This window comes from Eulemur rufifrons, chromosome 8, assembly GCF_041146395.1.
Source record: "Eulemur rufifrons isolate Redbay chromosome 8, OSU_ERuf_1, whole genome shotgun sequence".
Classification (NCBI taxonomy): domain Eukaryota; kingdom Metazoa; phylum Chordata; class Mammalia; order Primates; family Lemuridae; genus Eulemur; species Eulemur rufifrons.
In genome coordinates, this window is record NC_090990.1 from 123,427,030 (window position 1) to 123,446,112 (window position 19,083).

The 19,083-nt window shown below is 48.3% G+C and overlaps 1 protein-coding gene across 1 annotated transcript in view; it reads left to right on the forward strand.

The window, feature by feature from the left end:
* FAM78B (family with sequence similarity 78 member B) overlaps window positions 1-15,829 on the forward strand; it is an 82,997-nt gene extending 67,168 nt beyond the window's left edge. The window contains exon 2 of the mRNA XM_069479114.1: window positions 14,326-15,829. Within this exon, the coding sequence (XP_069335215.1) occupies window positions 14,326-14,848 (523 nt within the window). The 3' untranslated portion in view covers window positions 14,849-15,829. The remainder of the gene's footprint in view (window positions 1-14,325) is intronic.
* Window positions 15,830-19,083: the final 3,254 nt, after the last annotated feature.

A 19,083-nucleotide genomic window follows, 5' to 3' on the forward strand; every position in this document is an offset into this window, starting at 1 on the left:
GACCATCTCAGCCTTGTCGCCACAACTGTTCTGATCTGTGCTCTCCTGGCCTTGTTCTTGCTGCAGTAAACACATCTCTTTGACTTTGACTTTGGACTCTTACAGACCACTGAGGCCAAAGAGCCCCTAGTCCAGACTCTACCTTGACCCCCGGGTGCCCAGACCCTATGGTCATGTCCTGGTCATGGCCACTTGTCACGGGGTCACTGAGGCTTCAGTAACCAGTGAGGCGCAGGAGACGAGCTGGCGGTGCCCTGCGCTCCTGCTCACACGTGTGTGCCCTGCAGCCCTGCTCTGGTTCATCCATTCAGCTGATCTAGTGACTCTCATCTTGGAGATTTGACAATCGTGTTCTTATCAATATCTCCTTGGCCTTAAAGATTCATTCCCCGATTCCCACATTAGTTGGGAAGAAAGTGCAGTAGCTGAGCTCTTGGGTTCTTGCCCCGGCCTCCAGAGCTACGGCACCAGCCGTGAGTCCAGATATCAAGGACTGGCAGAGTGGCCGTCCTTCCCCTCGGAGCTGCCCAGGGCCTCCAGCCAAGCGTGCTCCCTGCTCACTGGGCCCATCAGATGCGTGCGCTGCCATTAGATTTGGCCACAGAAAACTAGTCGTGTCTTTATAAATAACAACTGCAGGTGTTTTGTGCTGAAACAGTCAATGAGACCACAGAGCATGCAGTGCCAGATGGTGTCAGTTAACCAAGACAGAGTAAATGAGGGGACCTCACGATGTCCTCCTCCAGGGATCCACCCGAACATTCCATACTAGGAATGCCACTTGAATAACACAAAAGGAAATAAATGAACCACACCTGCTCCCGGTCAGCGACAAGGCAGAAAGGGGAAAAATGACAAGGAAGAACCAGGGTGTGTATTCACAGTGTCAAGGCCTTTCATAGTCGCAGGAGCTGCGGGATTCTGGACGCCCGTGGACACTCCGGGGGAGGCCTGGCTTTGGGGCTGGGCTCTGAGCCGCGTGCAGGCACGAGTGGCGCCTTCCCCGACCTCCTGGTGCGCAGGCTGGAGGCCTGACAGCCGGCAGATCAGAGACGGGTGTCGGGGCTCAGGGGCTGCAGTACCCCCCCCCCCCCAGCTGCAGGTAGTGCAGGAAACTCCACCAGGAGGAGCTGGAACCGTGGAGGGGAGAGTGGGTGGGGACCCAGGAGCAGGGAGGCCACCCGAGTCCCCAGTGGCCTTAGATCCCAGGGAGAAGCGGTTGTGTGGGGTCTTGTATTCTGGAAGGAGTTCGTCCCTAGGGAGTGACCACTGCATTTCTCTCTTCTGAAGCCGCAACTTCCTCCCTTTGCAGCCCTGAAAATCCCACTCAACGTCAGCACAAGGACTGAGGTCTTTGGTCCAAGAATATAGGAGCTAGACGTAGCCTTATCCGTGAGGGTGTTTACTCCACTGTCTTGGTTTTATAGATGAGGAAATTGAGGGCGAAAGGGCTCACACTGGAAAAAATAGCCCAGCAATCACGCAAGAAGGGCAAGTAGGTGTAACCTCCAGAGCAGGTGTTTTTAGATTGGAAACCCTGCCCCGCTGAAACTGTATGCAAAATGTGTGTGTGTGTGTGTGTCTGTCTTCTACGTCCTGCGTGTTATCCACAAAGTCTAACACAGTGCTGAGAACAAAGTAGGTGATTTCACAAAGGATTTTCAGAAAATACTATGAAAGGAATACTGAGTGTGGATGTGCATCTTTCGTGGTGTGTGCTGTGAGTGGGTCACCTCTCTCCCTCTCTCTCTCTCTCCTTTAGTGTCTCCATCCGCCCTCCTGTTACCCTGCAGGATGGGAGGGAAGTAGTTCTCATTCACGTGAAGGGAAGAAATGGGTGTTACCCTTTGAGGAAGCCCAGGGTCCAGCCAGCCCATGTTCTTTTCAAATGAGCAATACTCATCATAATGGTTCTAATTTATGAAGTACCTATCATCTGCCAGGCACAGTGTAGATGCTTTTTATAGGTTTTCTCGTTTCAAAAAAAAAAAAAAAACCTCTACAAGGCAGGTTTATTATTATCCCTATTCATACGGGAAACGGAAGCCCAAAGAGACCTAGTCATTTTCCGAAGTCCACGTGGTCAGCAGGCAGCAATGTCCAGATTTGTGGACAGTGACCAGGTCCAGTGTGTCCCACCCCACACTGCCGCTCTGGGTCAGCTCAGGCCACCCCTCAGCCTGTCCAGCTCTGCCCGGACTAGATTATGTTTCCACTCCTCATCTTCTTTCTCGTTCCCCAAAATGCTTCACCATCACACTATGCAGTCGTATTAGGTGACTCATCTCTTTTTATTACAGAATAAAGACAAAATGTTGTTTAATGCGAACATAATACAAAATTAATAGGAAATACTTATAATCCCATAATCATGGGTAACCACTTTCCACATTTTGGTGTATCCATCCAATAATGTCTTTTCCCAATTTTAGCTAAGGTTCTACCTGTAACAGCAGAATCCCAAAATAAGAAGGAAAAAACAGGCCAGGCATGGTGGCACATGCCTGTAATCCCAACAGTTTGGAAGGCCGAGGTGGGAGAATCACTTGAGGCCAGGGGTTCGAGACCAGCCTGGGCAACAAGCACAGTGAGACCCCATCATTTCAAAAAAAATTGTTTTTAAATAGCTAGGCATGGTGATGCACACCTGTAGTCCCAGCTACTCAGAGGCTCAACCAGGAAGATCGCTTGAGCCTGGGCGTTGGAGGTGGCAGTGGGCTGTGATCACGCCACTGCATTCCAGCCTGAATGACAGAGCAAGACCCTGTCTCACCACAAACAGACAAACAAAAAAACCCCACACACACCCACCACCACCACCACCCCCACCTGCCATTTGTCTGGCTTCAAGGGCCGGAAGTGGAGGACGCAGGCCATGCCGTGGGCCAGACTGAAGTGTGTTGCAGCCCCCTTCGTCCTAGCACCACCACCTGGCCCCCAGCCTCTCCCAGCCCAGCAGGGCTCATGCTTGATGCCCAGAGTCCGAGGAGGACTCTCAGCACCTAGCCAGGAGCCCCAGGGACGCTTGTCCCAATGCGTCTTGCATCCGATCCATTCCGATCCCTTCAGCTTTCACACTGGACTCTGCCCTGGACTCCGCAAGAGACTTCCCCGTCTTATCCCCTCTGCTGCCCTCTCGAACGCACCTCCCAGCCAGCCCTGCCTGCTCTGCCAGAAACACTCACCCCGTTCACCGCAGCCACTTCAAGGAAGCGCGAGCTCCGGGCTCTCCTGGAGGTGCCGGAGGAGCAGCGAGGCCTGTCCTCAGGGTGCTCACGGTCTGGTGGGGGCCACACACCGAAACGCACATGCAGTCGGGAGGTGACTTTGAGCTGCAAGTTGAGGATGAAAAGGAGCCAGGCATGGAAAGAGCAGAAAGGAAAAGGTTCTGGGCAGAGGGAACAGCCAATCCACAGGCCCAGAGGCAGGAGGGAGCTTGTCTTACTCCAGGACGAGAAGAGTCAGTGTTGCCGAGTGCAGAGTGGCGGGAGGGAGGTGGTGGGGATGAGGCCGGGGAACTGGTGGGGCCAAGTAATGACGTGGGCATTATAAACACCGTAGAAAGCCATCGTGGGGATTTCCAGAGATGAGGCGTGACCCAATTTACGGTTGATAAAAACCACATTTGTGCCGGTGGGGGCAGGGCAAGCTTGGAAGTGTAGGCCCAGTGAGGACGGTGTTGCATGTCCCTGGAAGGAGGAAAACTGGCTTGGACCAGGGTGGTGGCCCTGGAGTCAGAGAGAAGGGACAAATTCTGGCCATATTTTGGAGGCAGAGCGGAGAGCGATGTTGTTAAGAGAGCAGGATGGGGGTTGGTGGGTGGGCAAGGGACAGGTGGGGTCCGTATTCTGCTTCCGTCTCCACCTGGAATGTGGCCCACATGGGGTGCCCCTCGTCCTTGGGTCCTACGCGAGCCCCGCTTCCCCTGGAAGCCTCCCTGATCTCCACTCCCGGCCGCCACCTCTGCCTCCTCTTGCTACCCGCAGAGCCTGGACGAGAGCAGGGCTTTACTCTTTCAGGAGGGCGCTGGCCCCGTCAGCTCAGGTGGGCTGTGACCTCCTTGCGGATGGGGGCAGCCTGCCCGGGCGTAGCACAAGGCCCCATGCCCGGTAGGGAGCCAGAAGGGCTCACTGGGTGGCCGGCAGACGTGGCCCTCGTAAGGGACACAGCCTGGGTCTGCCCACGTGCCCTGCAGGCGCGCGTGAGCACTCTCCGTGTGTGAGGCGGCCTGGCCTCTGTGGCCCCGTGGGGACGGGCACTTGGCTCCAAGAAGCTCAGAATTGGAGTCGGAGGTAAACCACCCTCAGACGTGACCCAGAAAAGCGGCCACTGACCCGCGTCCTCAGGACCGTCAGATAGAAACAGTCCGTGGAGGCCTCTGAGAACCCAGCCGGCTCTGCGGGCACCGGGTGACCCCCACGTGATGAGGGATGAACACACAGTGAGAAGACGTCTCCGGGGCTGGAGAAACTCAGTCGAAACAGAACATGGGGGCGGGTGACGCAACCATGCAGCCTCTCCCAGCACCGATGACCCTTGGAAAACACTGGAAATTATGTTTTCTGCAGTGGGAAAAACTGCCTCCCTGGGTGCCAGAAAGGAACGGATGTGGTCAGAGAGGAAGGGGGCGGAGGTGAAGGTGGGAGGGGAGTATTTACAGCTTCTCCGAGTCTGACATAAGCAGTGCAGAATAAGGAAAATCCTAATTTTAAAACTTACTCTGTAATCATGGTGCAGACCATCTGAGAGTCGGGATGCCTGCCAGAGCCAGGGCTGGGAAGTGGTGTCTGGGGGCTGAGTGGCTGCCCAGGTGACATGGGGCCTGGCTTAGCCCCTCTCCCGCCCCCACCTCCTCGCCCATCCCTGAGCCCACCCCACCCCCCTGCCTCCTCTCTCCTCCCCTCCCACCTTGCACTGTTACTACCACCTCCTCCGTGGAGGGCTTGGGAGGGGGGAAAGGTGCCGTGAAGTCAGAAATGACACTGAGCATGAGACTCACGTGAACGGGGGCACATGGCTCTCCTTGGCAGCACATAGGAAAAGCCTGAATTCTCAAGAGTGCGGGGTTCTCTTTAGTTACTTTCCATGTAACTAAATAGTGACTCCTTAGGTTTGAGCCACGCAGATGAAGGGAGAAGGTGGGAGCCTCTTTTCCCACCTTTAAGTGCAGTGAAGTTAACTCAGCAGTCAGCATTCCTTTAAAGAGCAGGCTCAGCGAGGCAGTTAGATCACAGAGCCTGGCATTCAGGAAGCCACCAGTGAGCTATGACCGGGCTGACATTAGCAGAACTAACACTGCCAGCTGCAGCTGGGTCCTGGAGGTCCCCTACTGTGCCTGCATAAACCCTTTAGGTGATGGATTTGGGAGAGGCGGGGTAGGGAGCCTGAGGGTAACCCGGGTAGCCAGGGTAGCCAGGGAGAGGGCGTTGGGGGAAGGAGACGGGCTGCTTAGCAGTTGTTCCAGAAATGTTTCAAGGTTTTAACAACTGATATAGTCATAGCAGTGTGTGTGGCTCGGCTGATATCCTCATTGACTATTACTATTTTTCAGAACTTTTGGACTTTTAATTTAGTGCCAGGGAGGCATCATGAGAAAGTGTGTGATTTCGAATCAGATTTTGGGTTCACAGCTCAGTTCTGCCGCTCAGTAGCTACAAGACCTTGAGCAAGTTCCTTACCGTGTGATGGAAAGTCGAATGATACCCGCCTCATGTAACTGATGCACAAAGTGGAGGATTGTGAGCGTGCTTTGCAAACATTAAGACTAAACAGGTGTGGAAAAAACACACGCAACAAAAGAAAAAAAATTCTGGGTTGGAACTGTCCAGGGTTCCAGAGCTGTGCATCAAATCTCCCAGCTCTGCCCACCCTTAACATAGGTAGGCTCCAGGAGAAGAGTACAAAGGACTGGCTATCATATTTCTAAGTACTGAAAAGTTATAGGTCAAACTAGCAGAGCACGGAATCAACTAAGTTCTATTTTCCTTTATAGCAACCTGAAGGTGATGTTCAAATTTAGAATAACTTGGATGCCTCAAAGTTCTGTGCCAGAATGCAGCAGCCAGGAGCAGCAGACCCTCGGCCCCCGCCCCACCCATTCTCTTCCTACCCTTGGCTCTGCACCAGGTTGAGAGATATGTCCCGTCGTGCAAATGCATGTGGACGCTGACACGCTGGCCCAAACTCCATGCATACCATGGCCCCAAAAGTGCACACACGGTGGAGTGGGCTGTCCTTGGGAAGACAGACCAGGAAAAAGACCTGCATAGACCCTGGAGACATGTTTAGGGCCATTGGGGCTGGGAATACTGAGATCCCACATACCCAGAGGATGGTCTGGAAGGACGGGCACATCCTCTCAACCCCTCAGACTCCTTGCCCAACGTGGTAGGGCATGGCCAGAAGATAACCAGACTGAGTCCCGTTCAAGTGTAAGGCCAGGCCAGGGCTCCTCTCACCTAGGTCTAGGGGCAGGACCATCCCAGATCTCAAAGCCTGCCCTGGACGCTCTCTGGACTTGGAACCATCAGTCCTCCATGTGCACTTTTCCCTGACTCCCATCCCACACTGCACCAGGGGACATTAGTATCAGTAGAGTCCCTGCACACCTGCCAACTCCCTGCCTCCAAGAATGCTGCTGCCAGCCCTGCTCCACTGACTGCTGGGCTTCAGGGTTGGGGTGGGGAGGGGGCTCTTCTCACAGAGCTTGCTGCGCCCCTCATGGGCACTGGAAGAACTGGCTGGCTCTGGGTGGAGCCTCAACCTTAACCCAGGGACTGCTTATTTGAATGAAATACTTAACGTGAGCTTGTTTGATTGGGATTTGCCCCTTTCTTCTAAAAACGGGATGCAGAAAGCATGAAGATTGCAATAATCGATGTGTTCATTATTAGGCCCATTGGCGAGTCCATTAGCTGTGAGCTTTGGGTCAATGGCTGATTGTCTAAAACGCAAACACTGTGTTTATCACAGTGAGGAGAAGGGTTGTAGGAGAAGGAAGGAAATGAGATAATAACTAATATTGACATAGTGTGTTATAGTTTACACAGCATTTGCTCATACATCATCACTTCATTTGATCCCTATAATAGCTCTGAGATGTAGGGAGGCCTGGAGTTATTTTTCTTCCCATTTTGCAAATAAGGAATCTGCAGCTGGTAGGATGACTTGCACGAGGTCAGGCAGCTCTTAACTTGGGACGGGCACCCGTGTCTCCTCAAGGCAGTTTCGGTGCTTCTCTGCTCACCACACCAAAGACTTCAAGGCAAGAGGGATGCGATTAAGAGCTCAGAGGAGCTTTTCCCAGAAGCATGGTGCAGCAGGAAAGGCAGGGTTGAGATCGGAGAGCCCTGGCTTTGAGTCCTAGCACTGCCGCTTCCCATCTATGACTTTGGACGATTCACTCCGAGATGCTTTTCCTTGTGTGTCACAGAGTATGATGATTCCTGCCTCATGGGGCCACTGTCAAGTGCTCACATGTGGAAGGTTCAATGGCTGTTAGTGTCCTTCTTCCCCTAACCCTGCCCCCACTGCTGTTACTAATACCTAAACTTAAATGTCACTTTGTGCCACACACTTGGCTAAGTACTTCCCATTCGTTCTCTCATTTAATTCTCACACCAAGCACATCAAGTAAGTACTGTTCTCGGGCCGATGTTATAGAAGGGGAAACTGGTAGGGAAAGAACCCATCACCTGTCTGAGTTCACCCAGCTAGTGAGGGGTGGCACTAGGCTTGCAAGCTTAGGCGCCTGGTCACAGAAATACTGCTCGACCAGCTCTTTCCCCCATCTCATGCTGCCCGTCATGGCCCAGCTTCTTAAAGAAAGGACCTGAACTCTCAATGTTTTCTTGGGCTTGTTCAGTCCCTCCATAACCCCTTACAGAACAGCCTCCACTAGCACATCTTTCCTGCCATCTTGATAACTAACAGAAGGCTTTTCCTTAACCCTGCTCTCTTCGATTTCTGTGGCTTTTGACAATGCTGACTCCCCGAAATCTTCCTGACTTTGGAAACAGTTCTCCCCCTTCACTGGCTATTCCTTTGCTTTTCAGACTCCTCTTCTGGCCATCTAAACAAGTCTCCGAAGATCTCTCTGTCATCCCCAAAGATCTCGCCCATCACCATCATATTAAATGATCCTCTCCATGCAGATGGTGGCCAAATTTACATTTCTCGCCCTTCCCTCTAAGCTAGACCCAGCTTTGCAGCCAGGTCACAGACACTGGTTCACCTCTCCAGTCAACTCTGCAAAAGCAGCAGCCTCCAAATTGACATTCTGAAATTCGTGGTCTCCTCCCGTCTTTCACTTCAGATCAATTTGGTATTATACTTATTTATTCAACAAATAGTTTCAAGCTCCTTCTGTTTGCTTGACACTGTTCTAGGTACTGGAGATTTAGGAGTGAATAAAATATATGAAATCTCTACCTTCTTAGCAGTTGAGTAGAATGAAGGGAGACAGACCGTTAGCAAAGCGAGTAAGTGATATAATATATTAGAAGGTGCTGTGGAGAAAAAAATAAAGCAGAAGTGGGGGATGGGAGTACTGGGGCAGGAGATTGGAATTTTAAATTTTATTATCAGGAAAGGTTGCACTGAAAACATGGTATTTGAGGCAGGAAAGAAGGAGGCAAGGGAGCAAGCCTTTGAGATATTCAAGGGAAGAATGCTCCAGGTAAAATGAATAGTGAGTGCAAAGGTCCTGGGGTGACAGTTTACTTGGAATTATGGCCCATAAACAGCACATTGGCCAGAATGGGAAGAGAGAGAGGAAAGGAAATCGGATCAGAGAGGAAATGAGGAACCAGATCATGTAGGGCAACCTAAGCCATTTTTTAAAAAGCTGAGCTTTTCCTGCCTGGGTTAGGAGACATGGAAATGTTTTGAGCAGGTGACACAATTTTACAAACGTTTAACAAGATCACTGGGGCTGCCATGTTGAAAATAGACCGGGCAGCAGAGTGGAAGTATTATTAGCTAGGAGACCAGTTAGGAGGCTCTTGCAGTAATCCAGGGGTGACAACTCCAGCTTGGACCAGGGTCATGGTGATGGAGGTGGTGGGAAAGAGTTGAATTCTAGATATGTTTTGGTGGCGTCAACAGGATTTGCTGATAATCAGTATGTGGAATATGAGAGATTGGTCAAGAGTGACTGTGGAGTTTTTGGCAAGTGGGCAGGTGTATGTGGATCTGGAGCTCAAGGGAGCAATCCAGGCTAGAGATATAAATTTGGAAGTTGTCAGAGTGCAGATGGTACTGAGCATCATGAGACCAGATGAGATCACCAAGGAAACGCAAATAGTTAGAAAAGAGAAGAAGGACCAAAAACTGAGAGCCCTGGGGCCCTCCAGTATTAAAAGGCTGAGAGACGAGGCGGGCCCAGCAAAGGATACTGAGAAAGAAATAGTGACACACAAGGAGACACGCGAGTAGTGAGCGTGCACCATGCGCCAGACACCATGTTCTGGGCCAGAGATCCAAAGACAAACGTGACTCCACCCTCACTCTTTAGAGGAGGAATCAGGGGCTTCCACCCTGAGATGCCACTGTGGGCTGGTCCAGGGATGGGCGGAGAATGCCAGCGACAGTGAGACCACAACCTTGTTACCTCTGTGAATGATTCTGAACACACACGCACACACACATGCACACAAAGTCAACCATGCTTGGCTCTTCCCAGCGATTGTTTCACTTTATCTCTTCTTTTGTATCTAATAGGCAATTCGTTACCAAACCTCAGAGGATCTACCATTATAGTATCTCTTATATGTGGTGCTTCTTGTTCATTCCCTCAGCCACCAGCCTAGATGATGGTCTCAATAAAGATCACCTCGAGTGTCGCAAATGCTCCTAAACATGCTCATTCCCTCCCTTTAGCCCTCCAATTCTGTTTTTTTACATCACTCTTCCGCCTGGAAATTGACTCTCCTGAGCGAAAGTCCCACCACCTCTAGGATGAAGCCCCCAGCGCCTAAGCCCATTATTAAAGGGACTCCACAAATTGGCACTGCCCTGCCCACCCAGCTGTGTCTCCACTCTTCCAACACCTGCCCTTCCTCCCAAGTATTCTCTTCTCTGTTTCCTGGACACTCCATGTTCATGCTTGAAGTCGCACTTTGGCCCATGATGGAACCTCCTGCCTGGAAAAGCCTATCTTTATTCCCAACAGTTCATATCCCATTTCCTCCACAAAGCCTTCCCCTGCTATAGCCTGCATGGATGTCCATGTGTCTGAATTTCTGTATCACGTGAAGTCTGTGTCATTCATTTTTGTATTTACGTATATGATGGCATGAATCGTCACTAAAATACATACATATTTGACTAATTCATTCAGTTTTATTTGTGTGGCTCACCCCCTCCTTTTAAGGATAAATAACTTTCAGAGCAAGGCATGGTGCTATTCTAATAATAGATTCTAAATGAATAGTAGATGTTAGCTTTTCTTTAAAAGTGAGTGAATATATAAACTGTAAAACTGTGATAAAACACTTGGTTGTAAACAAGTTCTACCAAGCTCCGGGTATATAGCATGAAAATGACTCGAATACAATATTCATTCCTTCAATAAAGATTTATTAAGTTCTTTGTGTCAGCAATGTGCTAGACACTAATGATTTAAAAATAAGTCACATCCTAAACCTCAAGAAAATCATAATCTAATGAGAAAGTCAGACACATAAATGTGTAGTTACAATATAATCTGGCCCCTGTAGATCTGCATACATCCATGGGTGCGTGGAAGAAAAGGCTTCCTGGAGGAGGTGATACGCATGCGGAGTCTCAGAGGATGAGTAGTTAGGTACAGTGACACTTGAGTAGGAGGAAGAGCAGTGTGGGCAGAGGGCACAGCATGAGCAAAGGGGCAGAGGTGAGAAACAGCATGGTGTGTGTGATGGGGAGGCCAGATCATGGAAAGCCTTGTATGTCCTGTTAAGGAACTTGAATTTTACCCTGTGGGTGATGCCAGTGAGGTCCATGTATTAATATAAAAGCCTTGGAAGGGTTTATGTATAGAAAGCGCTTGATCAGATTTGTATGTTTGAACACTTATGCAACCTGAAAGATGGATTTGAGAGGGACCAGAGGTGGCTGCAGAGAGACCAGCTGCAGACCATTACAGCAGACCAAGAGTAATGTAAGAGATGTTGAGGGCTTGGATTAAGTTAGGGTGGAGAGAGCTGGATGGAGAAAAGAAGATGGATTCAAGCGTCACTGTGGGGCAAGATGCACAGTGGTGCAGTAGCTGCGGCATCGGCTGGTGGGATAGGAAGAGCCAAAGACGGCCCTCGCTTCTGGCCTGGTAGATCGGTGAGCGGTAGGACGCCCCCTGGAGCAGAGGCAGGGGAAGAAGGCCTGGCTTATGGTGGAGACGATGAGTTCAGTCTGGGCCATGTGGAACTTGAATTACCTCCAGCACCTCATTCAAAGTCGTCCCCTTAAATGGTCATTATGTTACTCAATTGGTGCTGTCATTCTTGGAACTTTTCAGGGACTTCTCAGAAAACCATTATCAAAGCCATTTTATCAGTTACATAAACTAGTCCTGCATTTTATAGGCATTACTCTCTTTTTGGGAAAAAAAAAAAAAAAGAGGAGAGGGACAGAGGGAGAGCAGGCCACTGCCTTGGGATGTGCATTAGTATCTATTTTACATAAAAGAAATAGAAATAAAAGGTTTATACTTTTCAAATAGAAAGTCACTCTGTATTCTGTTCTAGTCATCTCTGTGATGAGACTTAAGTCATTATGAATTTTGGCTAGTTCCAAAATCAAGCCACCCCTAATCATGGAGTCCTGGGGTCCCAAGGCTGTGGAAGAGAACATGCCCCAGACCTGAGGGGCTTCCACAGGAGCAGTCACGGAGGTGACAGCCGGAGGTGACAGCAGTGTGGCTAGAACTAACGTGTAGCCTCCCAAGCTCACTATGCCCAGTGACTACCTGTGGCCAGATGTCTTTGTTCTGATGTGATGATCAAGAAGCCTGTTGTATTTCTCTATTCCCAAGAATTCTCCAAGAAAAGGGTCTCTTTCTTCTCTCCTGAGACAGGCACGAGAGTTTACCTTCTTTGTATTATCTCTGTTTTGCAGAAAACCTGGAACCAAACTAAGTTTTATGATTTGTCTTACAGGATTGACCTGTAGACCTTGGGCCCCAAGTCTGCTCACGTGGCTCTGGGCAGGAAGATGGGGGCAAAAATACGAGCTGTAAAGGTCTCTATGGACGAAGTCACGGAATTGACCAGCAAGATAGCCAGTCCTGAAATAGACAGTATCGTAACAGAATGCACAGCACATGGGCTCAAAACCAGATTCCCCAGGCAATATGCTATAGTTAGGATGGGACAGCAAGTATAATCTGTCACTGCTAGGTTCTCCCACCCCACAGAGGCTCCCAAAGGCCAGTAAGAACTGGTCACAACCAGAATGAACAACAGCATTCAGGCAACACAGAAACTGTACATGGTGTCTGAATAATTGTCTCAGCCCTTTGGCTGGGGCCACAAAACTGACGCTAGTATGGCCATTTCAGGAACCCAGTGAGCACATTGGGTCTCCACCCAACCTCTGACCCTTATGTGATTACGTCCCACCCAAACAATGCCTATTCCCTTTTGTACAGTAAGAAATGTCTATAGAATTACCTGGGGGCCACTACCCCAGGTACAGTAGCGTATGTAGCAAAATGAGCTCTTTCTGTGTTAGATCGATTCTTGATTAGTGTCTGCCAACCATGACATACCACAGTTTTCCCAGTAGTTGTCGAGGGCACAGAGACAGGAGAAAAGGCCGCTGCTGTGGGCTCACTCCTCCGCAGGCAGCCAGGCCCTGCCTTCCCTTCAGGCTGGAGCTCACTGGCATCGGAACTGCTATGGGGGTGGGGGCAGCAGAAGGCAGCGAATAGGTCTCCAGGTCTGTGTGACGATTAGGGATGCTGAGATGGAGTGAGCATCAACTTGACAATGCAGCTGCCCTTTAGCCCACTCGTGTAAAGCCCGGCAGGATCTTCTGTCACTTCATAGGAGGAAGAACTTTATGTCAAACAAGGCCACCACCTCATAGCTGATGAATGAAGCAGTCTCATTTCTTTCTTTAATTATTAAATTCCAATGCGTTATTACCAAGCATCATCCCTGGCCCCGGGAGTAGAAACATGGAGAATGCATAGCCAGGCTCTGCTGACTGAACTCCTGCCCTTATCCAGTCCAGCGCCCCATGGCTGCCGTGGGAGCTGCTAGCTCCCTGGACAGCCTGAGTCCCCTCCACTCTGGCTTCCGCAGGCCCCATGTAGGGGCACTTCAGGAGGCAGTATGATATATGGTCAAAAGCACGGACTTTGGAGTCAGACAACTCCCAGCTCCACCCCTTGTCATCTGTAGGACCCTTGAGGTGTACCTCAACATCTTTCATCCTCCATCTCCTCATGTGTAAAATGAAAGTAATAATTCATTTATCTGGTGGAATATTTTGAACATTAACTGAGATAAGGCAAAGTACTGAGGGCAGCGTTTGGAATAGAGGAAGCACTCACTAAGTATCAGCAATGATGATGGTGATGATTGGCAGCAGTCTATGGCAGGGGGCAAAGACCTTCTGTACAAGTTCAGAGGCAGCCAGGAAGAGTAGGCAGGTACCAGAATGGCAAGTTTGCCAAACATAGTGATGAGGCTCCCAGGCTGGACAAGGAGGCCATGGGAGAGCAGTGTGTTCGAGACTGTGTGTGCCAGCCTGTAGTACAGCTTTCACGTCCAGATGGCTTCCAGCAGCCGACCATTATCTCCTTGTGTTGTCATGCTCTATGTCTGTGTTTTCTAAGCACAAGATTGACTGATGGCTAGGATTTAAACAACCCTCTTTGTTAGTAGAAATTCTGCTACTGTGATTTCTGAAGAAGTTAGTATAACCTTTTCTTCCTTCCAAGTACATCAAATTTCAACCACCATCTCTTCCTAAGAAACAAATCTTACACTCATACTTCCCAAGAAAGTGGTTCTTGCAATGGAATGCCTCTAAATGTCTGATTACTGTCATCCCAACTAATTGGTGTCTCTTTGTGGTCTCACAGTTGCCTCTTTGAGCTTCCTGCTCTCAACTGGGTCAGCCATGGTTTTATTTAACTTGTCTTGGTATTGCTTTGTTATTTTTTATCTGTTCACGTTGAATCCTGAAACAGCACGGCGTAGAACTTTTTGACCTGCATTCCCCCTGTGAATGCCCCATTTTTCCCAAGTTGACTATGTTAGTGAGTGGTGGGCACCTCTCCAGCTTTTGAAACATTCATTCAGCCTCTTCTTTTCTTGTGCATCTCTTCTGCTTTGCCAGGTCAAGCTGGGAACTGCCTGACTTGAGGGAAGGGAGAGTAAAAGCCATCAGTGACTCAGACGGGGTGAGCTACCCTTGGTACGGGAACACCACAGAAACTGTGACCCTGGTTGGCCCCACCAACAAGATCTCCAGGTTCTCCGTCAGCATGAATGACAACTTCTACCCCAGTGTGACGTGGGCGGTGCCTGTGAGTGACAACAATATGCCGCTGCTCACGAGAATCAAGAGGGACCAAAGTTTCACGACCTGGCTGGTGGCCATGAATACCACCACCAAGGAGAAGATTATTCTGCAGACCATCAAGTGGAGGATGAGGGTGGACATTGAGGTGGACCCTCTTCAGCTACTGGGGCAACGGGCCCGGCTGGTGGGCAGGACTCAGCAGGAGCAGCCCCGGATCCTGAGCCGGATGGAGCCCATCCCCCCGAACGCCCTGGTGAAGCCCAATGCCAACGATGCCCAGGTCCTCATGTGGAGGCCCAAGCGAGGGCCACCCCTGGTTGTGATCCCGCCTAAGTAGAAGCAGACTGGCCTGACCGTGTGGAGCACGTGCCCCTGAGACACGCAGGGAGGGTGCCAGGGGGGCCAGGAGCCAAACTGAGTTTCTGAGCCAAAGCAGACCTCCTGGTTTGCCAGCCTTTGCAGCCACTCGTGAAGAGAAGGGCTGCTCCTTGGGTGGCAGAACCACGATCCTTAGGAAAAGTTTCTTCCTCGTAGGAATAAAGAAATCACTGATTTGACAGACTTGCTGTGATTACCATGCAAGTAGCCATATTTTGGAGCTGACCAGGATGATTCTTTTATCTGAACTACTGACCATTTCTTTCCTGTGAGATGCAGGGGATGGAAACAAAATTAAACAGTGCCTGTGGCAAACGCTGCTTCCCAACCGATTGGAAGAGGGAGTGAAAACATCCACGCCAGGTGTTTGTGAGACAGACAGTCCTGCCGTCTGACAGGAGGCTGCTGGGGAAATGGGCGGAGTGAAAGTCAGGTGGTGAAACAACGGGGGATGGGGAGAGGAAAGAATAAGTTGTTATTACAAATTAATACCTGTGCATTTATTAATCGATCATCAGATCTTCAGCAAACTCCCTGGAATGAATGGAACGCTCAGAAAACTGGAGAAATGGTATTGGCTCCATTCTGAAGGGGGAAAAGCCTCCTCGGAACTGTCCGTGGTGCTGATGTGAACTAACCAATGGAGATTCTCATTGTTCCCATCTACCCACCTCTTTCCAAAAAGATTGTTTATTCAAAGTATTTTTAATCACAGTATTTGGATATTTAGTTGCTGTATTCTGCAGCAGCTATGATATTTGGGACCCTTATCATGTTTTTAGTGAAATCCAAACTGTGGTTTTGTTTACAGCTGCTTATTCTCACCCCATCACCAGCCCTAACTTTACAAAAAAAAAAAAAAAAAAAAAAAATTTATAAGCCATGAATCCATGTAGGGTTTCACAAACATTTCAACAAATATGAACAGTATTTTTATTCTTTTTCTTTTAGTTTCTGAATTATTTAAACATAGAATGCACACAAAATATGTGTGCGCACACACGCCAGGATACATGTAGCATAATTATTAGCCGATTTGCCAGCAGTGCCTACATATATACCTGTAGCCTTTGTACATACACAGTACGTACACTGTGTATCCGTATGTTTATTTTAGTTCTATTGATATTTCACAGAAGCTCAACTTGAACTTTTTGAGCATTTGTAAGAAAGTGCTTCATAAGGCTTAACTTCAGAGTTCTTTAATGAAAATCTGAGCTACTCACATTAAGAAAGCTTGTATTGCCAAGATCCAACCAATAAAGATGAGAGGCTAGGTTTCTTTTAGTCAGACCAATACAAAACTTTGTACAGAGTTTTCAGTCTTTACAATGAGGATTTTTCTAGCTCTTCTAGCTTGAATCACCCCTCCCCAAAAAACAAGAGCTTTTTCCTTTATTCTCCATTATGCAAATTATGAGGTTTTATATATATATATATATTTGTGTATATATATATGAATATGATTCCTTATTCAACCCCCCCCATGCAAACTAATTATAAATTTCTCACAATGCCATTGTAGACTTGATGAGTAGACACAGCTTGCCTAATTTCAGAGGTGAGAGAGTTGTGGTTCAGAGCAATTAATGCAACCTCATGATTGGCTCCAAAGATCTCTCTTCTACTAGAGTTTGAGGATAGAGAATAAAAAGCAGGAGGACTTGTTTATGGTTTCTATTAAAAATGCAATTTAGTCTAATTTATTTCAGGTTCTATTCCCAGGGGATGGTACTTATTTACATAAGAGCACTAACAGATTCACTCCAAATTATGTAGCGTTAACCTCACACTCCAGCCATCAGCTGCTCTGTTATAGATTAGTTATTGATGGCAAGTTATTTATGACAGCACATTAATGACACATCAGTGACTCACAGAAGACCTGGAAACATTCCATTTAGAAATAATGCTATTGTTACATTTGGATTCCTCTGTCCCTTCCCATTCTTCCTTGTTTTTTATGGGAGAGGTAGCCCCAAAAAGCCCCATGGCTGAAGTATAAAGCTTCTTATTTGCCACGTTGACCTCAGAAACAGGTCAACCTCAGAAACAGCAGTCTCTCCCTTGAATTGAATTACATGCCACCCTCATGGGATTCGGAGAGAGTAGATACTTATACTCGAATTTTATCCGTGTAGGCCCACTTTAAGAAAACCTGACATTTAAAAATCCAAAATTGTAACAAACAACAGCAGATTAATGAGAAAGGATTTGCATTACAAAATCCTATACAAGATTTCTGTTTTCAAATTTCCCTGGCCTTTTAAAATAAGATATGACTTACACAATTACATTTACATGTAACATAATTTTTTCAAGGGTATATCTGTATTTATAAAGCAAAGCAAGGTGCAGCATACTTATCTAGATTTGTTCCCCTTGAAAAATCACACTTTTCAGAGTTTTAAAAGAAATTACTCCAAGGCAGTTTGTTGAGAAATTAGGTAATGACAAAATGAAAAAAAGGGATGGGAAAGTGCTTATAAAAGTTTAAAGCACTATGCAAATATACATTATAATTATTGTCATTGATACTATTGCGAACTCTACAGTTGAGTTTCTCGATTCTGAAATCAGCCTGTCAGGATGCTCTATTGCCCTGTAGCCAATTATTTTAAAGTTATCATGGTTTTACAAGGAAATGATCCCTTTTGTTCCTGTGATTTATGGATCACCTTTCAGCTTAGGATATTGTCAGATGACAGGCTCTCTTAAAAGAGAGAATTCACCTTGAAATCTCTGTTGGGGTCACCTCCATCCTCTTACCCAGCCTTCCTTCCCCTCAAAGTGCCTGCTATCCGTTCAATCAGTGCCTTGATTAAGTTTTAGTTGGGTGGTCTCAGGACTATATTTGAATTCTACACACACACACACACAGAGTTTCTTGGTGGCACAAGAGTTTTGAATTCCTGTGTAAGACAAAGCATTTCATCAGGTCTTAGATTTTTAAATCAAATCACCTTTGAGATCTTTTAGTCCATGATCTCAAAGGAGATTGAGGCCCAGTCAAATTAGGTCATCTATTCGGGGTCACATACCTAACCAGCTAAGGGAAGGCTCCAGGTCGTATCTCACAGCACAGTCACAGTCACCTGGGACCCACGGCCACTTCTTGTCTCCAGCCAAAATATCATCACTCTCCCTGAACCATTCACTCACAAACCAGTTAGTCTAAAAACTAGAGACAATTGGATCCATCCTTTAAAGAACAAGGGGAAATCCTTATTACTATCATGTTCCCAAAAATGAATGTTCCAGATGTCCTTTTATCTGTAACAGCTGTTTTGCTGTTGAACCCTTAATCTGGGCTCTCTGCTGCATGCGTTTTACATTCCTGGGTCATTGCTGTGGCCCACAGCAGGTGGGAAGGTTGGAGGCTAGTCCCCTATCCGCCTCCCATTCCATGACCTTTCTACAAATCTCTCTCTCCTGTCTCTGGGAATAATACCTCATAGGTCCAAATCATGTTCTAAGCAGCAACTGTGAGCAATAAAATAAAATAACTGTGATTTACAGAGTATTTTACGAGAGGCTTCCACATGCATTTGTCACCCCCAGTCATACGGGGAGTGTAATACTATTGTTATTATCCCCATCCACAGATGGTAAGTTGAGACCAGGAGGTTAAGTGACATGTCCACTGGCACACAAACAGGAAATGTCAGGAGCCAGGATCCAAAAGGGGCCTTTTGGCTCCAAATTCCCAGCCCCTCCACTATGCCGTGGTGCCTTTCTGCCTAGAGGGCACAAAGGGAAAGGAGAAAGCGAGTCACCTTCACCTACACGGGCATGTAGTCTCTACCACTCTATTAAGTGGACATATCAAAAATACGAGAATGAACACTGTTTTCTTACGCAGAGAGCCTTGTAATCCTCAGGGAGGTCGGCCCAGAAAAATGCCTGCCAGGGGCTGCAGTGTGGGTGAGCTGGCTGTGAGTCACCAGCGCTTAGCAGAGTGCTGGTAATTAGCGGAATGGGAAATCTGCTCTCTGGTCTCAGAATCCCTTAACCACTGCAAGCACGAAAAGGGGGAGGGAAGCATGCATTCTGCAGCTGAGGTCCCAGCTGAGCGAGGCCCTGCCACCCGCTGTCCCTCAACGCGGCAGGAGAAGCCTGTGGGGCAGAGGCAGGGAAACAATGGGTCTCCAAGCTCTGGTTGGCACATTGAACGTTCCTGTTAGAACTGAGGGC